Genomic DNA, 22,021 nt, shown 5'->3' on the forward strand with positions numbered 1-22,021 from the left:
AAACTGGTCTTGATTGGCCCTCAGGGCTGATGTGTGAAAGGGGAGGCACTATCAAATGGGAGGATCCCTATTCACATGATTGACTGATAATCTTGACTACCACTGTTGCTTCTATTTCATTTTTAAATATTTAGGCAAGCAAAATTTTTTCTATATAATTACCAAGAAAATAATCTTACTCCAATTATCTAGAGAAAAACTTCCTCTGACTTCTTTCTCCTTACTCCTTCGCTCCATCTACTGAGAATTAAGTTTCCCAATCTATAGGCATTCATAATTCCTTATATTAACTTTACCATAGTACTTAAACACTGTATTGAAATTGTCTATATATTTCTTGGTACAACCCACTGTAAATTGTAAATTCTTCAAAAATAGAGGGAATATTCTATCACCAGAGCATATTATAGGGCATGGTACTATTTGTGAATGAACGAGTAAATGAATGAACGAATGAAATATTACAGTCCTTTTAACCCTCATAATTTACACTGTATAATTTTAAAATGAATATACGCTCTTTGGTTTATGAGTAACATATATTTTTAGCCTTTTGTTTCTCCCGGCTAAAGACCACAAACCTAATCATCCTCTCTTCAGAGAATTGGTATGTGTTCAGAAAATATTTACTAATTTTAATAGAAATCTTAGAAAAATAATTCAGCTAAATTTAGTGCAGGAGAAAGCTAACTCCAGTTCATTGGGTATGACTCATAATTGGAGTATCGGAATACTCACTCCTCCCTTTTACTGGGATTAACAATTCCAAATTGACTATCAATGTGAAATACTTACCAGTTATATTTCCAGTAACCTTTTGCCCAGGGTTGGTCAAATTAGCCATTTGACTTCTTTCCTCATTTGTTTTGAGCGCATGCAAAGATACTGAAACTTTCCTTTCTTTCTGTGGTTTATCCAGACTTTTGGGCAAGAAAAAAAATGGTATGGAAGAAATAATGGATAACAGTCCAGCCACAAGGAAACCAAGCCACCAAGCACCAACCCAGCGAGAGTCCTTAGGAGTTATTCTGATACTGCCTAGAAGAAAGAATTAGAAGAAGCTAGTCAAAAATCATTTTGGAATGCAATAAATCCTGGGCAATAATGGCAATGATTGCCATCCTCCACAGATGAAGAAAGTAAACTATATTTCATCAATTCTAAGACACTATTTTCTTTTTTTCACACTTTGTCACCTCTGAAATCAGGATTTCTAGCATTTAACGACATATGACAATAACTGTTGTCGGAGAATCAGTCATGACATTGTTGTCACTGCCTGAGCCTGTGGAAAGTTGGTGGCTTTTCTAACGACATGACTGGACAGCTGCCATTATTGACAATTTAACCTTGCAAACTATTAAGGACCAAGTATGGAGGGCATATGAATCCTCGTTATTGCCTGAAAACTTTTATTGGCACCATTTGCCGAGGTCAGGAGAGCACCATCAGTGAAATTTACAGCAGTTTGTATGAAATTCTCAGAGCCAATAGTGGGACTTTTTTTTTTTTAACAGAAACTTGTATATCTAACTCTGACAGCACAGAGGATGATATTGGTGAAGATACACACACAATGAAAATCTGAGTTTAAAGGAGACCTGGAAGAGTTGGACTCTAAATTTTAGCGATAATTTAACCATTTTATTACAATTATGTTTTCCTTTAAAGCATGCATGAGAGATATGTAAATCTCTACATATCTCTTTAGTTTAGATACTAAATCTAAACCAGTACAAATGAGCTATTTCAGTAAGTATAAAATAAACATTCTAAGTAATAAGAAAGCACAACACACACATACACAGCATAGAAGTTTGAAGCACGATAATGGTGCCATTACTCTTTGGTCTATAAGAAAAACTCATTAACATGAGAAAATATTGACTTGATTTAAAACTATATAGAAACAAGTTATTCATTCTATTTATTGAAGTGATTTTCAAGTATGTACAGATCTAGGTTTAAAATTGATTTACATGATCATACTGTTCTATAATCAGGAACTCAGACAGACTTCAAGAAATGATTGGTGAAATCAGTGATTCCATCTAAGTGCTAAATGTTTTCACTGTCAACAACATCATTTTGATAACTTGCTTCCTGTTTTATCACTGGTCTTCACATAGGAACTAGAGGTCATAACCTAGCTAGACATGGCACGCCAAAGTGTTTTCCTTGGCTCACACACTATCTCAAAAATTAGAAAATTCTACATAAAAATCTGGATTTCTGGATTTTCTTGGAAACCAACCAGAAGATCTTGTCAAGGCTGGACCCAAATTTCTGCATGAAAAGAACGGGTTGAGGCTGAGTAGTACATGTGCTTTTGAGTGTGTGGGGAGGGCAGTTCAGCACCACCAGTTCTTCCCAGTGTAACCACCACACTCAATGCTCCGTACACGCTTAAGTTATCTCCTTGGCTCCTCCAGGCACTGGAGTTTGCCGAAGTGTACCTTGTAATATGTTTACCTCCTGCTCATGACTGAAGAAAAGAAGGTGTAATAAGGTCTAAACATTCAGTGGTAGGGATGTAAATCACCAGGAATTCTAAAATACCATGAGTAGTGACTTGTGACTATAGAAAAAAGGTTATAAAACTATCATCCTAAAGACATTAATCATTTATTTCTGTACTTCTAGTGATAAAAACAAGGATGAACCTGGAGGTGAATGAGTAGAAATGTACAGAATGTGGACCTTCACTAATTCACACGTCCGAAATAGAAGATATAAAACATTTCATCAGGTACTTGCTTTAGCTTTATATTATAAAACACTTTCAAGTTTGTGGCCTACTGTGGTGTCCACTCCCTTTCATAAATGAATCCTTTGATCTCCTTGGAGATCTATTGAAGTCCTAGTGAGATAGGAAATCAGATTTGTTTATTCAGAAATACTAATTATGTGTTAGATGTTAAGACAGATACGATCCTGTTATGTTCCAAAGGAGATGGCAAGTAAGTGCACAAATATTTACAGCTCAGTATGATAAGGGCTACAATAAAGGCTTGCTCTTGGTGATTAATAGGGGCACTTTGTGCCAATAGGGGCTGGTAAAGGAAGGCTTCTCTGAAGAGGAGCCACATTTTGGAAGACACTTTAAGAACTATGCAAATAAGAAAGGGAAAGAAAGTTTTCCAAGGGTAAACACAGACAAGTGATATTACAGGGCACGCTGAGAGGCCTGCAATTAGTTTGCCATTATTTTCAATGAAGTAATCTAAAGCAAGTTTGTTAAAATTTTCTTATTTCGTGCCTAGTTGTAAAAGCCTGGTGTAGTTGTTTTTATTCTGATTATTAATACGTTTATTTCCTATTTGTAACTTTTGACAAATAGCAAAGGACTTTTGAAAGAGTAAATTCAATTATTTGGAAGAATGGTGTTCTGTACTTGAAAGCCTTATCATGTCACCTTGTTCTGATTGTACTTACTCAGGTCTACATATCCAACATCCACCCACAGTTTAGCAAACTGAGATCCCAGGATGAAGCCAGTCACCGGACCAATCATTGCTATTGCATTCAAACTACCTGAAAATATTATAAAACAATTTTATCAGATGCCAAAAATACACGACTCTTATTCAATATGTTTTTTAAAGTAACGTTACATAATACATTTCCAAATAATTTCTTTAATAAGTAAAGGAATGAATTTAGGAATACTATTATTTCAAGGGTTGAGCCAGAGAAAGTAATCATATAATCTAGCATTTTCTGTACATTACCTAAATAAACAGAAGAATGTCCTTCTTCAGCAAAATCATCCAGGTAAGAAATCCCCAAGGGTCCTATGGGAGTTTCCCCAATTCCACGAAGCATATTGCCCATTAGGACATATACCCATGCATATGACCCAGATTGCTTTCCAGGACCTATGTAGACAAGATACTGTTTTATTTTAAACATTAATTTCAGCATTCCTATTAGAAACTCAACTACTTTAACTTCTTAATTATTCCACTTAAGAATTTGGCTTTTTTCTAATTATAAGAGTAATTTAAGCAACTAGAAGGCTGTACAACTATGACATACAACTATCTACTAGGGCTTTGAGGGGAAAAAAAAACTTAAAAAAAAAGAGTAATTTATATTCACTTTACAAAATTTTAAAATATAGAAAAGCACAAAGAAAACAAGCAAAAATTATCTATAATCTCATCTCACACACCAAAAAAAAACCACTTCGACTGTTTGTATATATCTTCACATTTTTAGTTCACGTAAAAATATGAATACTATTCTTTACATACATTCTATACATAGACATCAAGTTCATATTATAATTTACTTTTACACATCATATTATGACAATTTCCATATGTTATTAAGATCCTTTTATATCAGGATTTTAATGACTACATAGGAGTGGGCTGAATAAAAGTTTCATAATTTATTTAATCAATCTCTTCCTTTTTACTCACAAAATATTTTTAATTTTTTATTCTGTTTAACAGGGATGCCATGGCTATGATCATCAATATATCTTTGTGCACATTCCTAATTAATCTCCTTAAGATAAATCAGTAAAAGTAGAATTGTTGATTTAGGTGTATATGCATATTTTTATTCTTTACTATGCTGAAAATTAATTTCCAAAAAGAGTTAGAAATTTATATACTCCCATCAATACATCAAAGTTGTCTTTTTCCTCTATCTCATTTCTTTTTTAATCTTTTCTATATAATAGGTAGAAAAATCATTAATTATTATTATAATTTGTAATTATAATTCATGATTTGTGTTATAATAGGTAAAAATATCTTTAACTGGTACAGAAATTTGCTTTTTTCATAAAAAGTAACATTACATTTTTTACGTATTTATGCCACTTCTCTCTTCTTTATTTTAAACGCATATATTCCTTGCCAATTTCCTACTGGAATATCCTCTTTTATTATTACTTCTAAAAGATCTTAATATGTATTAACATTGTTTTGTCTTACATACATAAGATGCAAATGTTTTTTCTGTTTGTTTTTTTGATCAATTTGCTGGTGAAAATCATAATTATTTTTGACAGATGTAGTTAAAGTAATGTTTTAGAATATTTTTTAGTGACTATCAATTCTTACCTTTTTCTGCTATCTCAGGTGATGTTGTATTGAGTAACAAATTTTGATTAATTAAACAGGTTGATAAGCTTGATGTTGAATTCTCTGATGGATTAATAAGAGTCTCTTTCGAATACCTGTAACTATAAGAACATCACTAGATTTAAAATTTTGGTTATCTACTGAATATTTTCACGTTTCCCAGAAATCCAGGGGAATTTTCCTCTTTATTTGCACCATTCTCTTCTCCAAATTTTCAGAATCCTCTTTGTCAACTTCCCAGGCTGTATTTTAGGAAAGGTGATGGGTGAAAATAAAATGGGCATACCCACTAAGAAATGTCATTCAATACTCCCCAGGCAGGATGGATTATCATGTTGCTATCATCCTAGGAGTGCTTATATTCTGGTCAAGCTGTGAAATACTATCTTGGATTCACACTTTTGTTAAAAAAAACTGCCAACTGTAGCTATCCATCCCTCTGAATTATCTTCAAAGATGGTCATAATCTAAACTTCCTGATAACATTTAATAAACTTCAGAGCAGTGTTTTCCAAATCAGTCTATAGTGCACCCCTATTTATCTACATTTTCTATCGATAACCAGTCTGATTTTCTTTTATGGCTACCCATACCCCCCACCTCCACCACACAAGCACACTTTCATAGGCCTGACTCTTCATAACTTAGTTAAAACAAATTCTAATTCATTTCAATTTCATGAGGAACAACTTAATAAGAACAACAGAGATGGAGCAGGAATAGGGACAAACACTGATGTCCCAAAATACTGAGATACCAGTGAGCTCCAAGGGCAGCCTGCTGTGGGCAAGGCATTATGCTCAGCTCCAAAGAACTAGAAATAAAACACAGTTTTCATACTTGGGACATTTTACACTCTCTAAGATAAACATATATGAAAAAATAAATGATAAGCTTAATATACAAGGTCCTGAGTTGGCATAAAGAAAAAAGAGGATAGTCAGCTTTCCTTGGAAGTGGGGGAAGGGGTGAATTAGAGAGGACTTCACAATGAGGATGACATGTGAGATGAATCTTGAAGATGGATAGGAGTGTAATAGGTAGACAAAGAAGGAAAACTATTCAAGGTTGTAGAAACACCATATGTAACGGTGTGACATATTATGGCACATTTGGAAAACTGCAGGCCCCAGAGTGTGGTCCTCAACCATGAGGAGCAGTGTAAGATGAAGCTAGGAAGATAGTCAAGGACCAAATACACAATGAGCAACATGCATATGTAAAAAGTTTAGAAATTAATCTGTAGGTGAGAGGCATTCAATATTTTTGACTGTGACCAGCAGTAAGAAATACATTTTGCCTCACAACCACAACACATACATATGGACACACACACACGCACAAATATATGTACAACCCAAACTAAAGTTCCACAGAATAGTATTTGTTCCCACCTAAATTGTTTATTCTTTTATTCTATTTTATTCCATTCTATCCTATTAAAAATTGTTGGTCTTAATAATCTGAATTGATTTACTGGTCCACTAGCGGTTCAGAATCTGAAGTTTGAAAAACATTGCTCTAGGAAATCGGGAATTTTAAGCTGGAGTAACATAATTAGAATACTCTAGTGTAGGATCCGAGTTAGAATGGAGTTGAGACTGGAGGCAAAAGTCCAGGCCAGAGAAGAGGAAATCCTCAACTAGGTTAGGGACAGTGGAGATGAAAGGAGGTACATAGGAATTGACAGACAGGAGGTAGAATACGCAAGATTTGATGACATCTGTTTGGAAATAAAGAAAAAGTCTGGGATGAGGCCCTTGACTTTGGTTTGACTTCCTTTGTGGCTAAATGAATCATTATTGAAATAGTGAATGTGAAAAGTCTGAGCTGGTTTTGGCATATGGATGAATACAGTTTTGAACAGATGGATGTGAAATACTTGTAGGATGTTAGGTTGAAGATAACGATGAGACGGATGATTATATAGGTTTCGAGTGTAAGGAAAAGTCCCCATGTATAGGTGACAGTTGCATTTAATGCTGCATACACTGCATACAAATCATCTAGAATGAAAAGCGGATAAGATTAAAGAGAGAGCTTAGGAGATATTCACATTATGGTGTGAGCAGCTGAAGAAAAGAATGGGCATAATCAAGAAGCCACAAAGATAGGAAATCAATTAAGAGAGAGTAATACAATGAAAATAAGAAGGAGCAGTACCGGGAAGAAGAAAGTATTTATCAGAGTCAAATACTATAGAGAAAAAAAAAAAAAAGAAATTGATATGGAAAACAAAAGACATGAATGTTGACTTTGGCAATGAGTAAGTAATTAATGTCTTGAGCAGAAATTGCTCGTTGTTTATCAAGATCCATTCTTCTCTCCTTCCATCGTAATAGAAGCTGGGATTTTTAGCTAGGAGCATGGCTTCGTGGAATAAAGTCTATTTTTTCTGAGGTCTTTATATCTAGATGTGAGATGTAACAAAGTTCTGACCAATGTGAAGTTAGTAGAAGCGTTATGCTTCTGAAGACATTTCTTAAGCCCCAGCCTGTGTGCACTCTGTTCCTTCTTGTTGATCTTCTTCCCTTCTTCTATCCTGTTTCCTGGAACAACATTGCCACTATTTGGACCATGAGGTCGAGGCCATGCAAGGCAGGGCAACATGATAAAAAGAAGCAGAAACTTATCATGCCTGGGCTGACTACACTGACTTTTTATGTGAAAAATAAGCTTCTATCTTATTTAAGCCATCGCTATTTTAGATTTTCTGTCGTTAGTATCTGCCTCTAATCAGAACTACACAGTGACCTTGAGAAGAACAGTCTCAGTGGAAATGGTAGTGGAAAAACCCATAGTACAGTGGTTTGGGTGGTGAAATCTTATTGAATATAATCAAAATCTTGTAGGCAAAGACACAATATATATATGTTATACTAGACAGTCATAAAGAGCTTATTTATTTCCTATGAAACTGTACACCTTATTTAGTGCTATTCATATTTCAAATTCAATGAAATCCATGGTGGATAAAGCAATAAGTTAATTATTACACAGAAAGTATACTCCATTTCTACACCTACTCAGTAGGTGTTCTTCTCAAAAGGTGTCTGCTTATGTAAAAGGAAAAAAATGAAATTCTACCGTTAATTTACAAGTAAATGGTAATTAATGGCACAAAAGAAACACTTACTATCCCATGAAGAAATGTGGTAAAGCGGTCAAAATACTTCCAGTTCCCATAATGATGCAACCAATTCCAATTATCTTTGGTCTGTGTAGTTTGGATCCGAAGTAACTCACAAATACAATCAAAAACAAATTTCCTAGAAGGAGAACAAAATTATCTTAATGTGATTCATTTTAGCAGACATTGACTGAGTCCAATTTTGTCTCCAGTAGAATGAAAGGCCTCAGAATGGATGCAAATAGAGCATAAGACACGGTGCCTTCCCTCAAAGATCATGTAACTTAATCGAGAAGGTGAGACTCACTTACATTAAACCACTCACTGTAAAGTTGTATGGTATTAATAAGTAGAATATGTTTTAGATATGAAAGAAAGCACTTGAATTATTTGTCAATATCAGTGAAGCAAAATTTTATTGAAGAATTTGGAGTTGACTGAATTGTATTGGAATGAAGAAAATCTTCCTGACCTGAGGGGAAGGTATTCATCATGCATGTATTCACTCACTCCTAGCATTCTTTAAATTCCTATTAAGTACCTGCCATGGTGTTAGGAGCCAGAAATATAAAAAAAAGAATAAGAATCATAATCCTCTCTCCAACCTTTTTTTGCACTAGAACGTCTTGAGAGAGGACAGGTAAATCCCTGCCAAGTATTAGTTTGCAAACAAAGAATTTGTGTAAATCAGGGGTTTTCAACCTCTGCACTATTGATATTCTAGGCTGGAAAATTCTTTGTCATGGGGACTCTCCTCTACATTGTAGGATGTTTAGCAGCGTCTCTGGCATCTACCACTAGATACCAGTAGCAACCCCTTTACCCTCAGTTACAGCAACCAAAAATGTCTCCGGATTGCCAGACTGCCGCTGGGAGACAAATTTACCCTGGTTGAGAACCAGTGGTATAGAGCATGTATGCACAGTTTTCACCTCTGTAAATCTGGTTACCAAGTAATAATGAAAATAGAAATAAAAATTACCAATTTCAAAGCTTCCATCAATTAAGCCAACAACAGAAGATGTTATCTCAAATCTCCTTTCTATTTGAGTGATGGAACTTTTCATAATGACTGCACTTAGTGCTCTACAAGTAAAGCTGAGTGTCAGGGCTGCAAAGAACATCTAAGAAAAAGTACAAAGAAAGGCAAAAATGGTTAATCAAAGGACTACATATTGTTTATATGCACACAGAATTAAAATAACTTTTTTCTTTACTTAAAAACTTTATTTTTATCATAAAAAGCATACCCACCTTTCCTCTATAGCAATTGGTACTTCTTAGTCCTTTTAACATTATCTTCACTATATTGATAAAGCATCATTTTCTAACTTGGTTACAACATCAGATTAGACCAGTAAGGTCGAGGTTGTTATGTTTTAATTAATGTCATTAACTGATTTCTAAGAAGCTGGGTAACGGTCTGAGATGGCCATGAGGATAAGTTACTCTTTATTCCCAAGTAAATAGCACAGGCTAACTATGAGGGCATTGGCTAGACATTCTCAAAGCTAGCATTTCCAGGTAGCCAGCTAAAAAATGGAACATTTTTCGTTTATAAAACATCGCTATTATTGGAGAAATGCATATTAAAATGAAGATGACAAAGCAGTATATTCAATGTTCTAAAAAAGTATTTTTAACCCCAGTGGTTATAGATGTTTTATTTTCAGTTTCATTTTAAAAAATTTAGTGATTCATTCTTCTTATAGCCCATATCCATATCCATAGGCGAACTCCTTTTACCTCTAGTATTAAAATCCGATCTTGTTATGGACTACATGTTTGTGTCCCCTCAAATTCATATCTCAAAACCCTAATTTTCAAATGATGATTTTTGGAGATGAGGCCTTTGGGAGGTAATTAGGTCATGATGGTGGAACTCTCATGATAGGATTAGTGTCCTTATGAGAGTTTCCTTGTTTCTCTCTTTCTGCCACGTCAGGACCCACCAGGAAGACAACCATCTGAAACCAGGAAGAGGGTTCCCACCAGAACCCAATTGTACTGGTACCCTGATCTCAGACTTCCAACCTCCAGAACTGTGAGAAATAAATTTCTGATGTTTAAGCCACTGAGTCTATGGCATTCTGTTATCGCAGGCCAAGCTGACTAAACAAGCCCTTCTCATTGCCTTCTATACTACCAGTGGTAGCCACTATCATGTCTAGCCTGGATTATTGCATTAGCCTCCTAATAGATCTTTCTGCTTCTGCTCTCATCCCCCTACAGTCCCTACTCAACACGGTTGCTAGAAAAATTCTTTCAAAATGAAAATTAGATCATGCTAATGATCCTCCCACCTCAGTCATAGTAATATCTAGTCTTTCCAAAGGTCTACAAAGCCCTAAATGATCTGTCCTTCTCCCTGAATATCCCTTCCCCATAAATAGTCTTATTTACCTTCCTAATCTCATCTTCTGTTGCTCTAGTCCTTGCTTTTTCCTCTCCAGCTACACTAGCTTTCTTGCTGTATCTTGAGCATTCCAGGTTTATTATATTGCCTCAGGTTCTTTGCTCTTTCTTTTCTTTCTACAGAGAAAGCTCTTCCCCATAGTCATATTTCTATCACTCACTCCCTCACATCCTTGAAGTTTTTGCTCATTGTAACTGCCACAGTGAGGCTTTCCTTGATCAACCTATTTAAAATTACAGTCATGTATCACTTAATGAAGGGGATACGTTCTGATAAATGTATCAGGTGATTTTGTCATTGTACGAACATCATAGAGTGTACTTACACAAATCTAGATTGTATAGCCTTCTATACATCTAGCCTATACGGTACTAATCTTACCGGGACCACCATCATAAGTGTGGCTCATCATGGACCAAAATGTCATTATGTGGTGCATGACTGTACACCACTTTCTCTTCACATTATATTTTATTTCTTTCTTTATTTAATGTATATTGCCGTCACTTGAATATAACGTTGATCAGGGCAAGGTTTTTTGTCTGTTTTGATCACTGCTATATCCTCAGTGCTTAGAACAGTGTCTGCCACAGAGATGATAAAAAAATATTTGTTGAACTTTTGTCTAACTAGAAACTACTATATGTCTTTCATGAGGCCATGCTTGGAGGAAAGAGATAAAAGGCCCAATACAGCTCTTCCATGGTTGGCAAGATGTGTGTACTTTACTCTCTGTATGTGAGAAAAGCTATAAAATGATACAACTTATTAGAAGTAATGAAGAATTCTTACATAAGATAACAGAAGTCATCGAAGAATGAAACACAAAAGGTGGAAGAGTTTCCAAATCAGTTTTACTAAGTTACTGAAGGGAAGAACTAGACTCATAGGAGAAAGATATTAAGTTTGCCCAATGGAGTTAGGTAAAATTATGAAGATTTTCCTCAAGGAGTGTCAATTCTGACATCTTGTAGAATTATATACAGTCTTTACATCATAGAACAGAAATGAAAAATTTTCAGGTTCTGATCCTTTCAGAAAATTATGTTATTGACACCAGAAATGAACAAATGTTGATGGAAGTTACATCAGCAAGATGATGGAATAGAAAGCCCTCAACCTTCCTTCCCCTATGGACATGTGGATTTAACAACAAACCAAGCAAGGCCTCTGTGAGAAATTCAGAAACCAGTTAAAACATTTCTGCATCCTACTCAGTGCAAAACCAACCATATGGGAGCCCAGTAGGAAAATTTGTGATGCTCTCCACTCTCTTGCCAGAGCCTAACCCCACAAGCATGGTTGGTGGAATTTAAACAAAACTCCCAACTCCTGTCTTCCCCCTAGAGAGAAAAGGGAGGAAAACTTATGTTCAATGTTCTGAATTTTAGGAGGGGTTCTTGAGGGACCAGTACTGTATCCATGTACGGGTAAGAGTGGGTCACCAGGTTGAGGATCTCAGAGCAAAGACAATAAACCAAGCGCTAGAGTCTGCAGTCCCACAGATAGACATTAGGTGAAACACCACTATTGTGACTTATTACAATACCAGAGATGCTAGTATCTCAGACAGACACCAGGGGCGAGCTTGTAAATAGAAACCAGCAAATCTCATCAAATAGCCCAGAGAAGACACATCCAGAAATAGCTCAGGAGGTCTCCAGAATCTCTAGCCTGGCTTAGTAGTGGAAGTCTTCAAAGAAAGAGCACAAAGTCTGAGAGAGCTGGTTAATTCTTCAAATGCCAAAATTCCAACAATAAAAAATAACAAGACATATAAAGAAATAGTGCACCACTACACATTTAAAGAAACAAGTTGAATCTCCAGAAACTTGCCCTAAAGAAATGGAGATATATGAATTGCCAGAAAAAGAATTAAGAATTACTGTCATAAGGATGCTCAATGAATTAAAAGACAGCACAGATAAACACCTAAATGAAATCAGAAAAATGATGGATAAGCAAAATGAGAATATTAACAAATAAAAACTATAAAGAACAACCAAACAGAAATTATGGAACTGAAGAATATAATTACCTAAATTGAATACTTCACTAGAGGAACTCAACAGCAAACTTGACCAGACAGAAACGGAATCAATGATCTCTAATACTGAGTCAGAGGAGGAAAAAAAGAAAAAAAGAATGAATAAAAATGAATAGCCTAAAGGACTTATGGAATACCACCAGGCAAACAACATATGCATTATGAGAGTACCAGAAGAAGAAAGGGAGAAAGGGGCAGAGAAATTATTTGAAAAAATGACAGTCAAAAATTTCCCAAATCTGAGGAGAAAAATGTACATACTGATTCAAAAAGTTCCAAAAACTCCTTAGAGGATAAATGGAAGGAGACCTGCACCAAGACACACCATAATCAAACTGTCAAAAGTCACAGACAGAGAGAAAATTTGAAAGTAATAAGAGAAAAGCGACTCATCACATACAAGGGAATTCCCAGCAGATTATCACCAGATTTCTCAGCAAAAACCTTGTAGGTTAGAAGGGAGTGGAATGAAATATTCAAAGTACTAAAAGAAAAAGACTGCCAACCAAGAATATTATATCTGGCAAAACTGTCCTTCAAGACAAAGGAGAAATCAAGACTTTCCCTGATAAGCAAAAGCTGAGGGAATTCATCACCACTAGATCTGTCCTACAAGAAATGGTGAAGGGAGTCCTACAAGCTGAAATGAATGGATGATAAACAGTAATACAAAACCACACCAAAATATAAAATTCCCTAGTAAAGGAAATATAGAATCCTGTATTGTTGTAATGTAGATGAGTAAATCACTTATAAAAATCTGATTTAGAAGTTTTTTAAAAGCATAAAAAGTAACTATAAATCTATGTTAATGGATATACAATATAAGAAGGAGTAATTTGTGTCATCAATGACAGAAAGTGGGAGGCAGGCAGATATGTAAAAGAATAGAGTTTTTATACACAATTGAAGTTAAGCTGTTATCAGTTTAAAACATATTGTAATAACTTTAAGATCTTCCACAACTTGATCTTAGATTTCCCAGCCACCTGAACTATGAGAAATAAATATTTGTTGTTTAAGCCATCCAGTCTATGGTATTTTGTTATAACTGCCTGAACAGGTAGAAAAGAAATTCCATGCAAACAAAAACCTAACGAGAGCAGAGGTAGCCATACTTATACTAGACAAAATAGATTTTAAGACAAAAACTGTCACAAGACACTTAGAAGGACATTATATAATGAGAAAGGGATCAATTACCAGGAAGACATAACAATTATAAATATATATGCACCCAACATTAGAACACTGAAATATATGAAGCAACACTGACAGAACTAAAGGTTGAAATAGGCAGAAACACAATAAGAGTAAGGATTCATACCACACATTCAATAATGGATAGAACATCCAGACAAAGAATCCTGCATGAGGTTTTATTTCTCCAGCTTTATTGAGGTATAATTAGGAAATAAAATTGTATAAATTTAGGATGTACAACATAAAGAGATTTGACATAAGTATATATTATGAAATGATGACCATAATAAATTTAGTTAACACCTCCATTGCCTCACATAGTTACCTTTTTTTGTAGTGAGAACATTTTGAATTGAATGTAAGTATTATAGATTGAATATAGTATTTCTAAATAAGAATGGAATATAATTTACTGGTGTTTCAGAAAAACTAGGCTTTGGGTACATTATTTCTCTCTCTGGTTTTATTTCATATATGGATTCTATATCTCATATTTTCCCCCTTCTTTTTCCTTATACCTCCCATGCACTGCACTGTATTCTTCTTGGCAAAAGTAGAGAACCATCCATGGACTTGGTGTGCATGTGATGCAAGAAAACAGGAAGGACTCTGCAGTCAGAGGGTCTGGATCCGGTTATGTTTTTTTTTACTTAATAACCTAACAAAGATGGAAAAGTTACACAATTCACTGAACTTCAGTTTCCTCATCCATAAAGGGATAATAAATAATATTTAACTATTTCTTTCATAGGGTCTCTGTAAGCATCAAGGAAATTATGTCCACGAGTTCTTGAATATGTTTCTGAATGTTTGTCAATGCAAGTACCAAATATGTATGGAATTTGGAAGGCCACTATTGATTTATCCTTTCTCTCTCTCTTTTTATTAATATAAGACTTGTTTTTGGAACTTTGCTCCATTTGCAGAAATTGTTCTTAGCACCAGGGAAACAACAGGAAGAGTGTTAAGTGCCAAGGCACTTCCTACCACCTTTGTAAGATATGTTATAACTGAGTTAGAAACATGTATATTACATAGTGAAAACATCATAAAGCACTTGTCTGATTCATAAATTGGGTAGAGTATCCCCAGCCCAAAGATTTAACCTGTATTAAACATCAACCTTATGCTTTAAAAAAATGTCCTGTCTTTGTAAATCTTTGTTTATTTTATTTTATTTTGCTTTATATAATTTTAATACATTGTGACAACCAGTTTTTAAAATTTTTGATATTCTTCCTCCTTTTTTTCTATTATTAACTAATTATAGGCATTATATTGCCATTAGCAGTCACTTTGGCTAAACAAACATCTTATGATTAATTCCTTTTGCATTTTTACAGAGTTTGTCAATTTTGTATTCTATATATTTCCACCTTTCTTATTTGATTCATTTTAGCCAAATATTATGCAATCATTGTTATAATCTTTAGACATTTGTGATATCCTGACAGTTGTCTATGTGATTAGTTTTAGTTACTCTGTCATAAATTATGTTCTGAATATAATCATTTAAGTACAATGTTTTAATATGTACTAGAATTTCAAAATGGCAGACTTTGATATAATTTCTTAATCATTTACTGGCACTGCCTTTTCAGAGAAAGGGGGAGAGAGTTTCTTGTAGTCAAAGGTCTTTGCCCTGTGATCTTCACAAACATATCTTCAACTTCACCTTTGTCCCTTGGATTCAATACTTAAGGTATTGATCTTAGTGTCTCTCTTCAACTATTTTATTATTCAACCTATTATAATAAACAACTATCATATTATTTTTGGTTGCCTTCAATATAGTTGCATGACCCAGGTCATGCAGTGTCTTCCATCTCAATGCAGAGATTGGTAATGATTCCTCAGATCTGAGTAGTAAATGTCCCCAAGAGTAAAATCAGGGTAGCTCAGAAGTCCTGCTCAAAAAAGCCGCTAAGGAAAAGAGGTAGGGCTGACTAGTCTTGGGTGTTCTCTTCCATAGGTATTGCCCTCAATATTCCTACAGTGTTAGATTACATTCTCCCTAAAGCAGTTCCTCCCTCAGATGATTGAGAGAGCACTGTGAAAGGAATTTGGTAGAGTGCAGAATGACATGTAGTTTAGTAGGATCTGGTGTTCTTCACGCTAAGGATCATCTCCCTCCCCTCTTCTTGAGCTCTTGGAGCTCACATCAACGAGGGTCAGTTACTTAGTGCTTCCACTGTTCGCATTATCAGAAAGATTAATCACCAAAACCAGAGAAATATGAACTCAGGATGAAATTGTGAGAACTTTGAGGAAGATAAATCCCTTTGAAAGAAAGAAGAGGAAAAAAACAGATGTAGACATTATGAGAAGTTGATGTTTTAGAAGACACTCAACAGGAGTTTAAATAAGTATAGTAAATATAAAAATAGATAAAGAAAATATTAGCAAAATAAAATATCAAAAAGAGAATAAGTGAAAAATATGAGGTATGAAAAGTATAGTACTGGGGTCGGCCCGGTGGCGCAAGCAGTTAAGTGGGTGCGCTCTGCTGCAGCGGCCCAGGGTTCGCCAGTTCAGATCCTGGATGCGCCCCAACGCACCACTTGGCAAGCCATGCTGTGGCGGCATCCCATATAAAGTAGAGGAAGATGGGCACGGATGTTATACCAGGGCCAGTCTTCCTCAGCAAAAAAGAGGAAGATTGGCATTGGATGTTAGCTCAGGGCTGGTCCTCCTCACAAAAAAAATAAATAAATAAAAAGAGAAAAGTATAATACTTAAAAATAAGATAATATATGGGATAAAAACAAGAAAGGATGAGGTGGAAAATCAAACCGAGGATCTCATGCATAAAGAATTTGAAAATATATATATGAAAGCTGGAAGAAAAATACGATTATAAATAGATAATTTAAATATGCATATCTGAAAAGATATACAAATATTTGAATTAAAACTGACAATAATTGAATAACAGATGCCTTAAAAGGAGAAAGAAATAAATTGGAGAGGAGAAGCATTTAAAGAAACAATAAATACAAGTTTTCCAATATTCAAAAAGATGAAAACACTGGAATTGAAAGTGCCCATTGAATACTCAACAAGAGAAATAAGGAAGAACCCACATATATGTATGGAAAAACTAGATACAGTATAGAGAAATTTGAGAATATCAAACACAAAAATTTGAAGTCTTCCAGAAAAAAAGAGCAGATCACTTTTTAATAGCAAGAGTGAGTATATAAAAAACTGAAGAACAATATTTTTTAAATGTATTGAAGTAAAAGAACATTGAACCTAGAATTTTATATTTAACCAAATGGTCATTCAACTATAAGGATATATATTCTCAAGATTATAAGTCCTCAAAAAATTTGGCACATACAGGCCCACACTGAAAACAGTTTTGGAAGAATTCCTTAAGTGAAAGGAGAACAAAAACCAGGAGATAATGCATGAGATTTGTAAAATTAGGTGGATAAATTTACTTGGTAAATTTTGCTATTGTAATTAGAAAATTAAGACCATATAAAGAAAGGAGGGAAAATAGTCATATTATCTAAAATGAAAAATTTTAGATTTAAAATCCAAATAGTATTAGTATGATAGAGGATAAGAAGGCATATCAAAGGACATGAGAACATGCTGCAGTACTTGCCTTGTTATGGAAAAGATAACATATCAATTAAAAAGAATAAGAAAACATTAAAATAAGCATAGAAAGAAGATGGTATTGGTATAATAAACTAATATAATAGAAACATATATCAATGCATACAATGAATGTAAATGAACAAAGACAGATTTTATTAATTTAGATTTTTTAAATATACAACTATATGCTCCTCATATGAGATACTCACAGACTATGAGAAAATTCCAATTACAGTAAAAAGATAAGAAAATACAGTTACTAAATGAAAGCTCTTGTAACCATAATAATAATAGCCAAAATAGGCTTAAAGAAACATTATTAAGGATAGAGAAAGTTTCTGCATATTGACGTAAGTATATATCCACTCAGAAGATAAAACAGTTAAAAAATAATGTACTTAATAGCCACAAAATTATAAACAAAAATCAATAGGAAAATTCACCAGCAAGATGGTGAAATAGGAAGACCTAGACTCTCCTTACCTTCCAAACTCACCAATTCAGCAACAATTCAGCGGCCAATTCCCTTTCTGAGAAATATAGAAACTAATTGGAAGGCTCTGGCACACAGAGAGAATATAAAACCAGACTCATTGAAACTGGTAGAAAAATTCAAGATACCATCTCACCAGAGTTCTTGCACCTGGCATAACACCATATGATGAGGAAGAGATCCCCTAGCTCCCAGCATTTCCCAGGGGATAGATGGAGTTGGCTTATATGCCCAGCACTCCAACTTTCCCAAGGGGGCTCTCCAGGGGACTGGCTTCTGTCTTGCCAGTCTTACAGTTCTGACAGGTCTAGTATAGGCTAGTGATCTGGAGGAGAATGGAGGTAGTGGTTGGGACTGGTAGACACAATAGTTCCTCTTCCTTGCTGAGAACAGAGTGAACACGTGAAAAATTCCAGCTCTCAGCTTCCCTCCTGGGGAGAAATAAAGTTGGTAGAGGCCCCCAGAAACTCTGGCCAAACTTATTGGTGGAGGTCTTCTGCTGTATGAAGCCAGTCTGTGAAAACTAGGAAAGGTGTCTTCTTTGTCTAATGCACAGACAACAACACAGAGAGTGAAGGAGAATAAAGAATCAGGCAAAGATTTTCCAAACAAAGAAATAAGATAAATCTTCAGAAACTGACTCTAATAAACAGAGTTATATGATTTACCTAACAGAGAATTCAAAATAATTCATAAAGATACTCACTGAGGTCAAGAGAACAAAGTATGAACAAAAGGAGAATTTCAACATTCTCAGAGATAGAAAATATAATAAAATACAAAACAAAAACTATAAGGTGACGAATGCAATAATAAAACTAAATAATTCACTAGAGGGGTTCAACAGCAGACTAGATCAAGCAGAAGAAAGAACTGGAAAACTTGAAGATATGTCATTGGAAGTAATTTAGTCAGAAGGGTAAAAATAAAAAAGAATTACAAAGAATAAAGTTTAAGGGATTTATGGGATACCATCAAGCAAACAAATATAGACATTATAAAAGTCTCAGAAGGAGAAGAGAGAGAGAAAGGACCAGAGAGCTTATTCAAAGAAATAATTATGAAAACTTCCCAAATCTGAGGAATGACACAGACACCTAGATACAGGAGGCCCAAAATACACATGTGAGTTTATCTCAAAGAAATCCACATGAAGACACATTATGGTCAAATTGTCAAAAGTCAAAGACAAGGAGAGAATTTTTAGAGAATCAAGAGAAAAGAAACTTGTCACATACAAGTGAACCCCTAGAAGACTAACAGCAGATTTTTCAAAAGAAACCTTGCAGGCCAGAGAGAATGGGATGATATATTCAAAGTACTGAAAGAAAAAAACTTCCAACCAAGAATACTGTACCTGGCAAAACTGTCCTTCAACAGTGAAAGAGAGATAAAGACTTTCCCATACAAACAAAAGCTAAGGGAGTTCATCAACACTAGATTTCCCTTGCAAGAAATGCTAAAGGGAGTTCTTCAAGTTGAAATAAAAAAGTGCTAAACAGCAACATAGCATAAGAAAGTATGAAACTTGTTAGTAAGGTGTGTGTATATATATATATATATATATATATATACTGAATATATACAGAATACTGCTTTACTATAGTAGTGGTGGGTAAATCACTTATTAGTGTTCCAGTGGTTAGGAATTGCTGCTCTCACCACCACAGTCTGGGCTCATTTCCCAGTAATGGAACCAGACCACCAATCTGTTGGTTGTCAGACTCTGGTGGCTGCTTGTTACTGTGAGCTGAAAGCTGCATCACTGGTGTTTTGAATACCAGCAAGGTCACCCATGATGGACGGGCCTCAGTGGAGCTTTTAGATAAAGACATACTAAGAAGAAGGACCTGGCCATTGAATCCTGAAAAAAATTGTCCATGAAAACTCTGTGAATTGCAACAAATCATTGTCTGATACAGTGCTGGAAGGTGAGAGTGTGATACAAAAAGACCAGGCTATGTTCCACTTTGCTGTACTCAGAGTCACTAGAAGTCAGAATTGACTCAACAGCACTAACAACAAAACATTTATAATTCTGGTATACAAATTAAAACACAAAAACATTTTAAAATATCTATAACTGAAAATATTTTAAAAGATACACAATATAAATAGATGTAAACTGTAATGACAATAACATAAAATATGTGTGTAGGGGGAAAAGTTAAAGTGTAGAGTTTTTGTATGCTATTAAACTTAAGTTGTTATCAGGTTAAAATAGACTGTTATAACTATAGATATTTTATGTACGCCCTAAGGTAACCATGCACACACATAAATATCTAGTATACTACAAAAAAGAAAAAGACAAAGGAATCAGGACATATCAATACAAAATAAATCAAAAAACACAAGGGAAGACAACAAAAGGAAAAAGTGTAGACAAAAGAACTCAACTTGCTTTGATTTAACATATAGGAAAAGATTCAAAGACTTAGGGAGATTGGAATGTTAGTGTGGATTTGTCATTTAAGACCTACTCACTGACACTTGGGGGGTCCAGAAGACATATCTTTCACTAATACTATGAGAAATAAGTTTGTGAGGGAGCTCCAGCATCCTTGAAGAACTCTGTGATCACTGTTTGTAGGCCAGACCTTACAGTGAGAACTGCAGTCACTGAATTGAGAAACCTAAATGCAATGGGAGTGGTTAAATGCCAGGGTGGCAGGGGCCAAGTGGCAGCACTAAACCACCAAAGGCAGAGTGGGCATTATTACTATAATGTACAGCAGAGTCAAAGCAGCAATCAGAATAGCCTGACTCACACAGACCTATGGCATCGGCTAGTTGATCATGGTGTTCCTAGACATGAAATGTTAAATTCTTACTTGATCTGTAAAGGCATAAAAGTCCTAGGTCAAGTGAATAGAAGTCTAACCTGATCCTACAAACAAAGAGTCACAGCCACGCAATCAATTCCCAGGCTTGAACCATTTTACAGACCTAAAACCACTTGGATAAAGGGGAGGCTGGGTCCCCTCGAGAAAGGACCCCAGTACACTACAAAAATGTTATAGTGTTAATTTTCCTTCCAGCCTTCCCCAAAAGGGACCTACTGCCTTTTACCAGAGTACCTGTACATTGGGGAAAAGGAAACAGTCAGATCATTTAAGGACTCTGAACTGACACTGATTTTGGGAGACCCAAAACATCACTATGGCCAACAAGTCAGAGTAAGGACTTATAGAAGCTAAGTGATCAGAGTATTAGCTCAGGTCTATTTCACAGTGGATCTAGTGGGACCCCAAACTTATCCTGTGGTTACTTCCCCAGTTCGAGAATGCATAATTGAAACAGACATACTTAGCAGCTGGTATAATCCCCACATTGGCTCCCTGACCTATAAAGTCATGGTTATTATGGTGGGAAAGGTCAAGTGGAAACCATTAGAACTTACTTTACATCAGAAAATAGTAAATCAAAACCAGTACTACACTCCTGGAAGAATTGCAGAAATTGGTGCCACCATTAAGGACTTGAAATATGCAGATGTGTTGATTTCCACCACATCCCCATTCAACCCCCCTATTTTGCATGTGCAAAAGACAGATTTCAATATAAAAAATCAACAAAACACAAGGGAAGACAGAAAGAGAAGAAAAGAAGGATAAAAGAACTACAAGACTAATAGAAAATTTAAATAAAATGCCAATAATAAATTCTTCTCAATCAATAATTACTTTAAAGGTAAATGGATTAAATTCTCCAATTCAAAGACATGGAGTGGCTAAATGAATATAAAAAAAGAAGATATAACTATATGTTGTCTCTAACAAACTCACTTTAGGTTTAAGGACACACATAGGCTGAAAATGAGGGAATGGAAAGAGATATTCTGTGCAAATGATAACCACAACACAGTGGGAGTGTCAATACTTAGATAAAATAGACTTTAAGTAAAAAATGTCACAAGAGACAAGAAAGGACATTATATAATGACAAAAGAGTCAACTGACCGGGAATATATAACAATTATAAATATATAGATGTACCCAACATCAGAGTGCCTAACTAT

At 35.0% G+C, this 22,021-nt stretch overlaps 1 protein-coding gene across 1 annotated transcript in view; it reads right to left on the reverse strand.

Moving 5' to 3' along the window:
* Positions 1–22,021, reverse strand: part of LOC131415766 (solute carrier organic anion transporter family member 1B3-like) — a 61,597-nt gene that overhangs the window by 21,908 nt on the left and 17,668 nt on the right. Inside the window, exons 2-7 of the mRNA XM_058557583.1 lie at positions 9,212–9,353; positions 8,236–8,368; positions 5,079–5,200; positions 3,732–3,878; positions 3,436–3,534; positions 796–1,038 (exon numbers count right to left, since the gene is read on the reverse strand). Of these exons, the coding sequence (XP_058413566.1) occupies positions 796–1,038; positions 3,436–3,534; positions 3,732–3,878; positions 5,079–5,200; positions 8,236–8,368; positions 9,212–9,353 (886 nt within the window). The remainder of the gene's footprint in view (positions 1–795; positions 1,039–3,435; positions 3,535–3,731; positions 3,879–5,078; positions 5,201–8,235; positions 8,369–9,211; positions 9,354–22,021) is intronic.

Source organism: Diceros bicornis, chromosome 17, assembly GCF_020826845.1.
Source record: "Diceros bicornis minor isolate mBicDic1 chromosome 17, mDicBic1.mat.cur, whole genome shotgun sequence".
Taxonomy (NCBI): domain Eukaryota; kingdom Metazoa; phylum Chordata; class Mammalia; order Perissodactyla; family Rhinocerotidae; genus Diceros; species Diceros bicornis.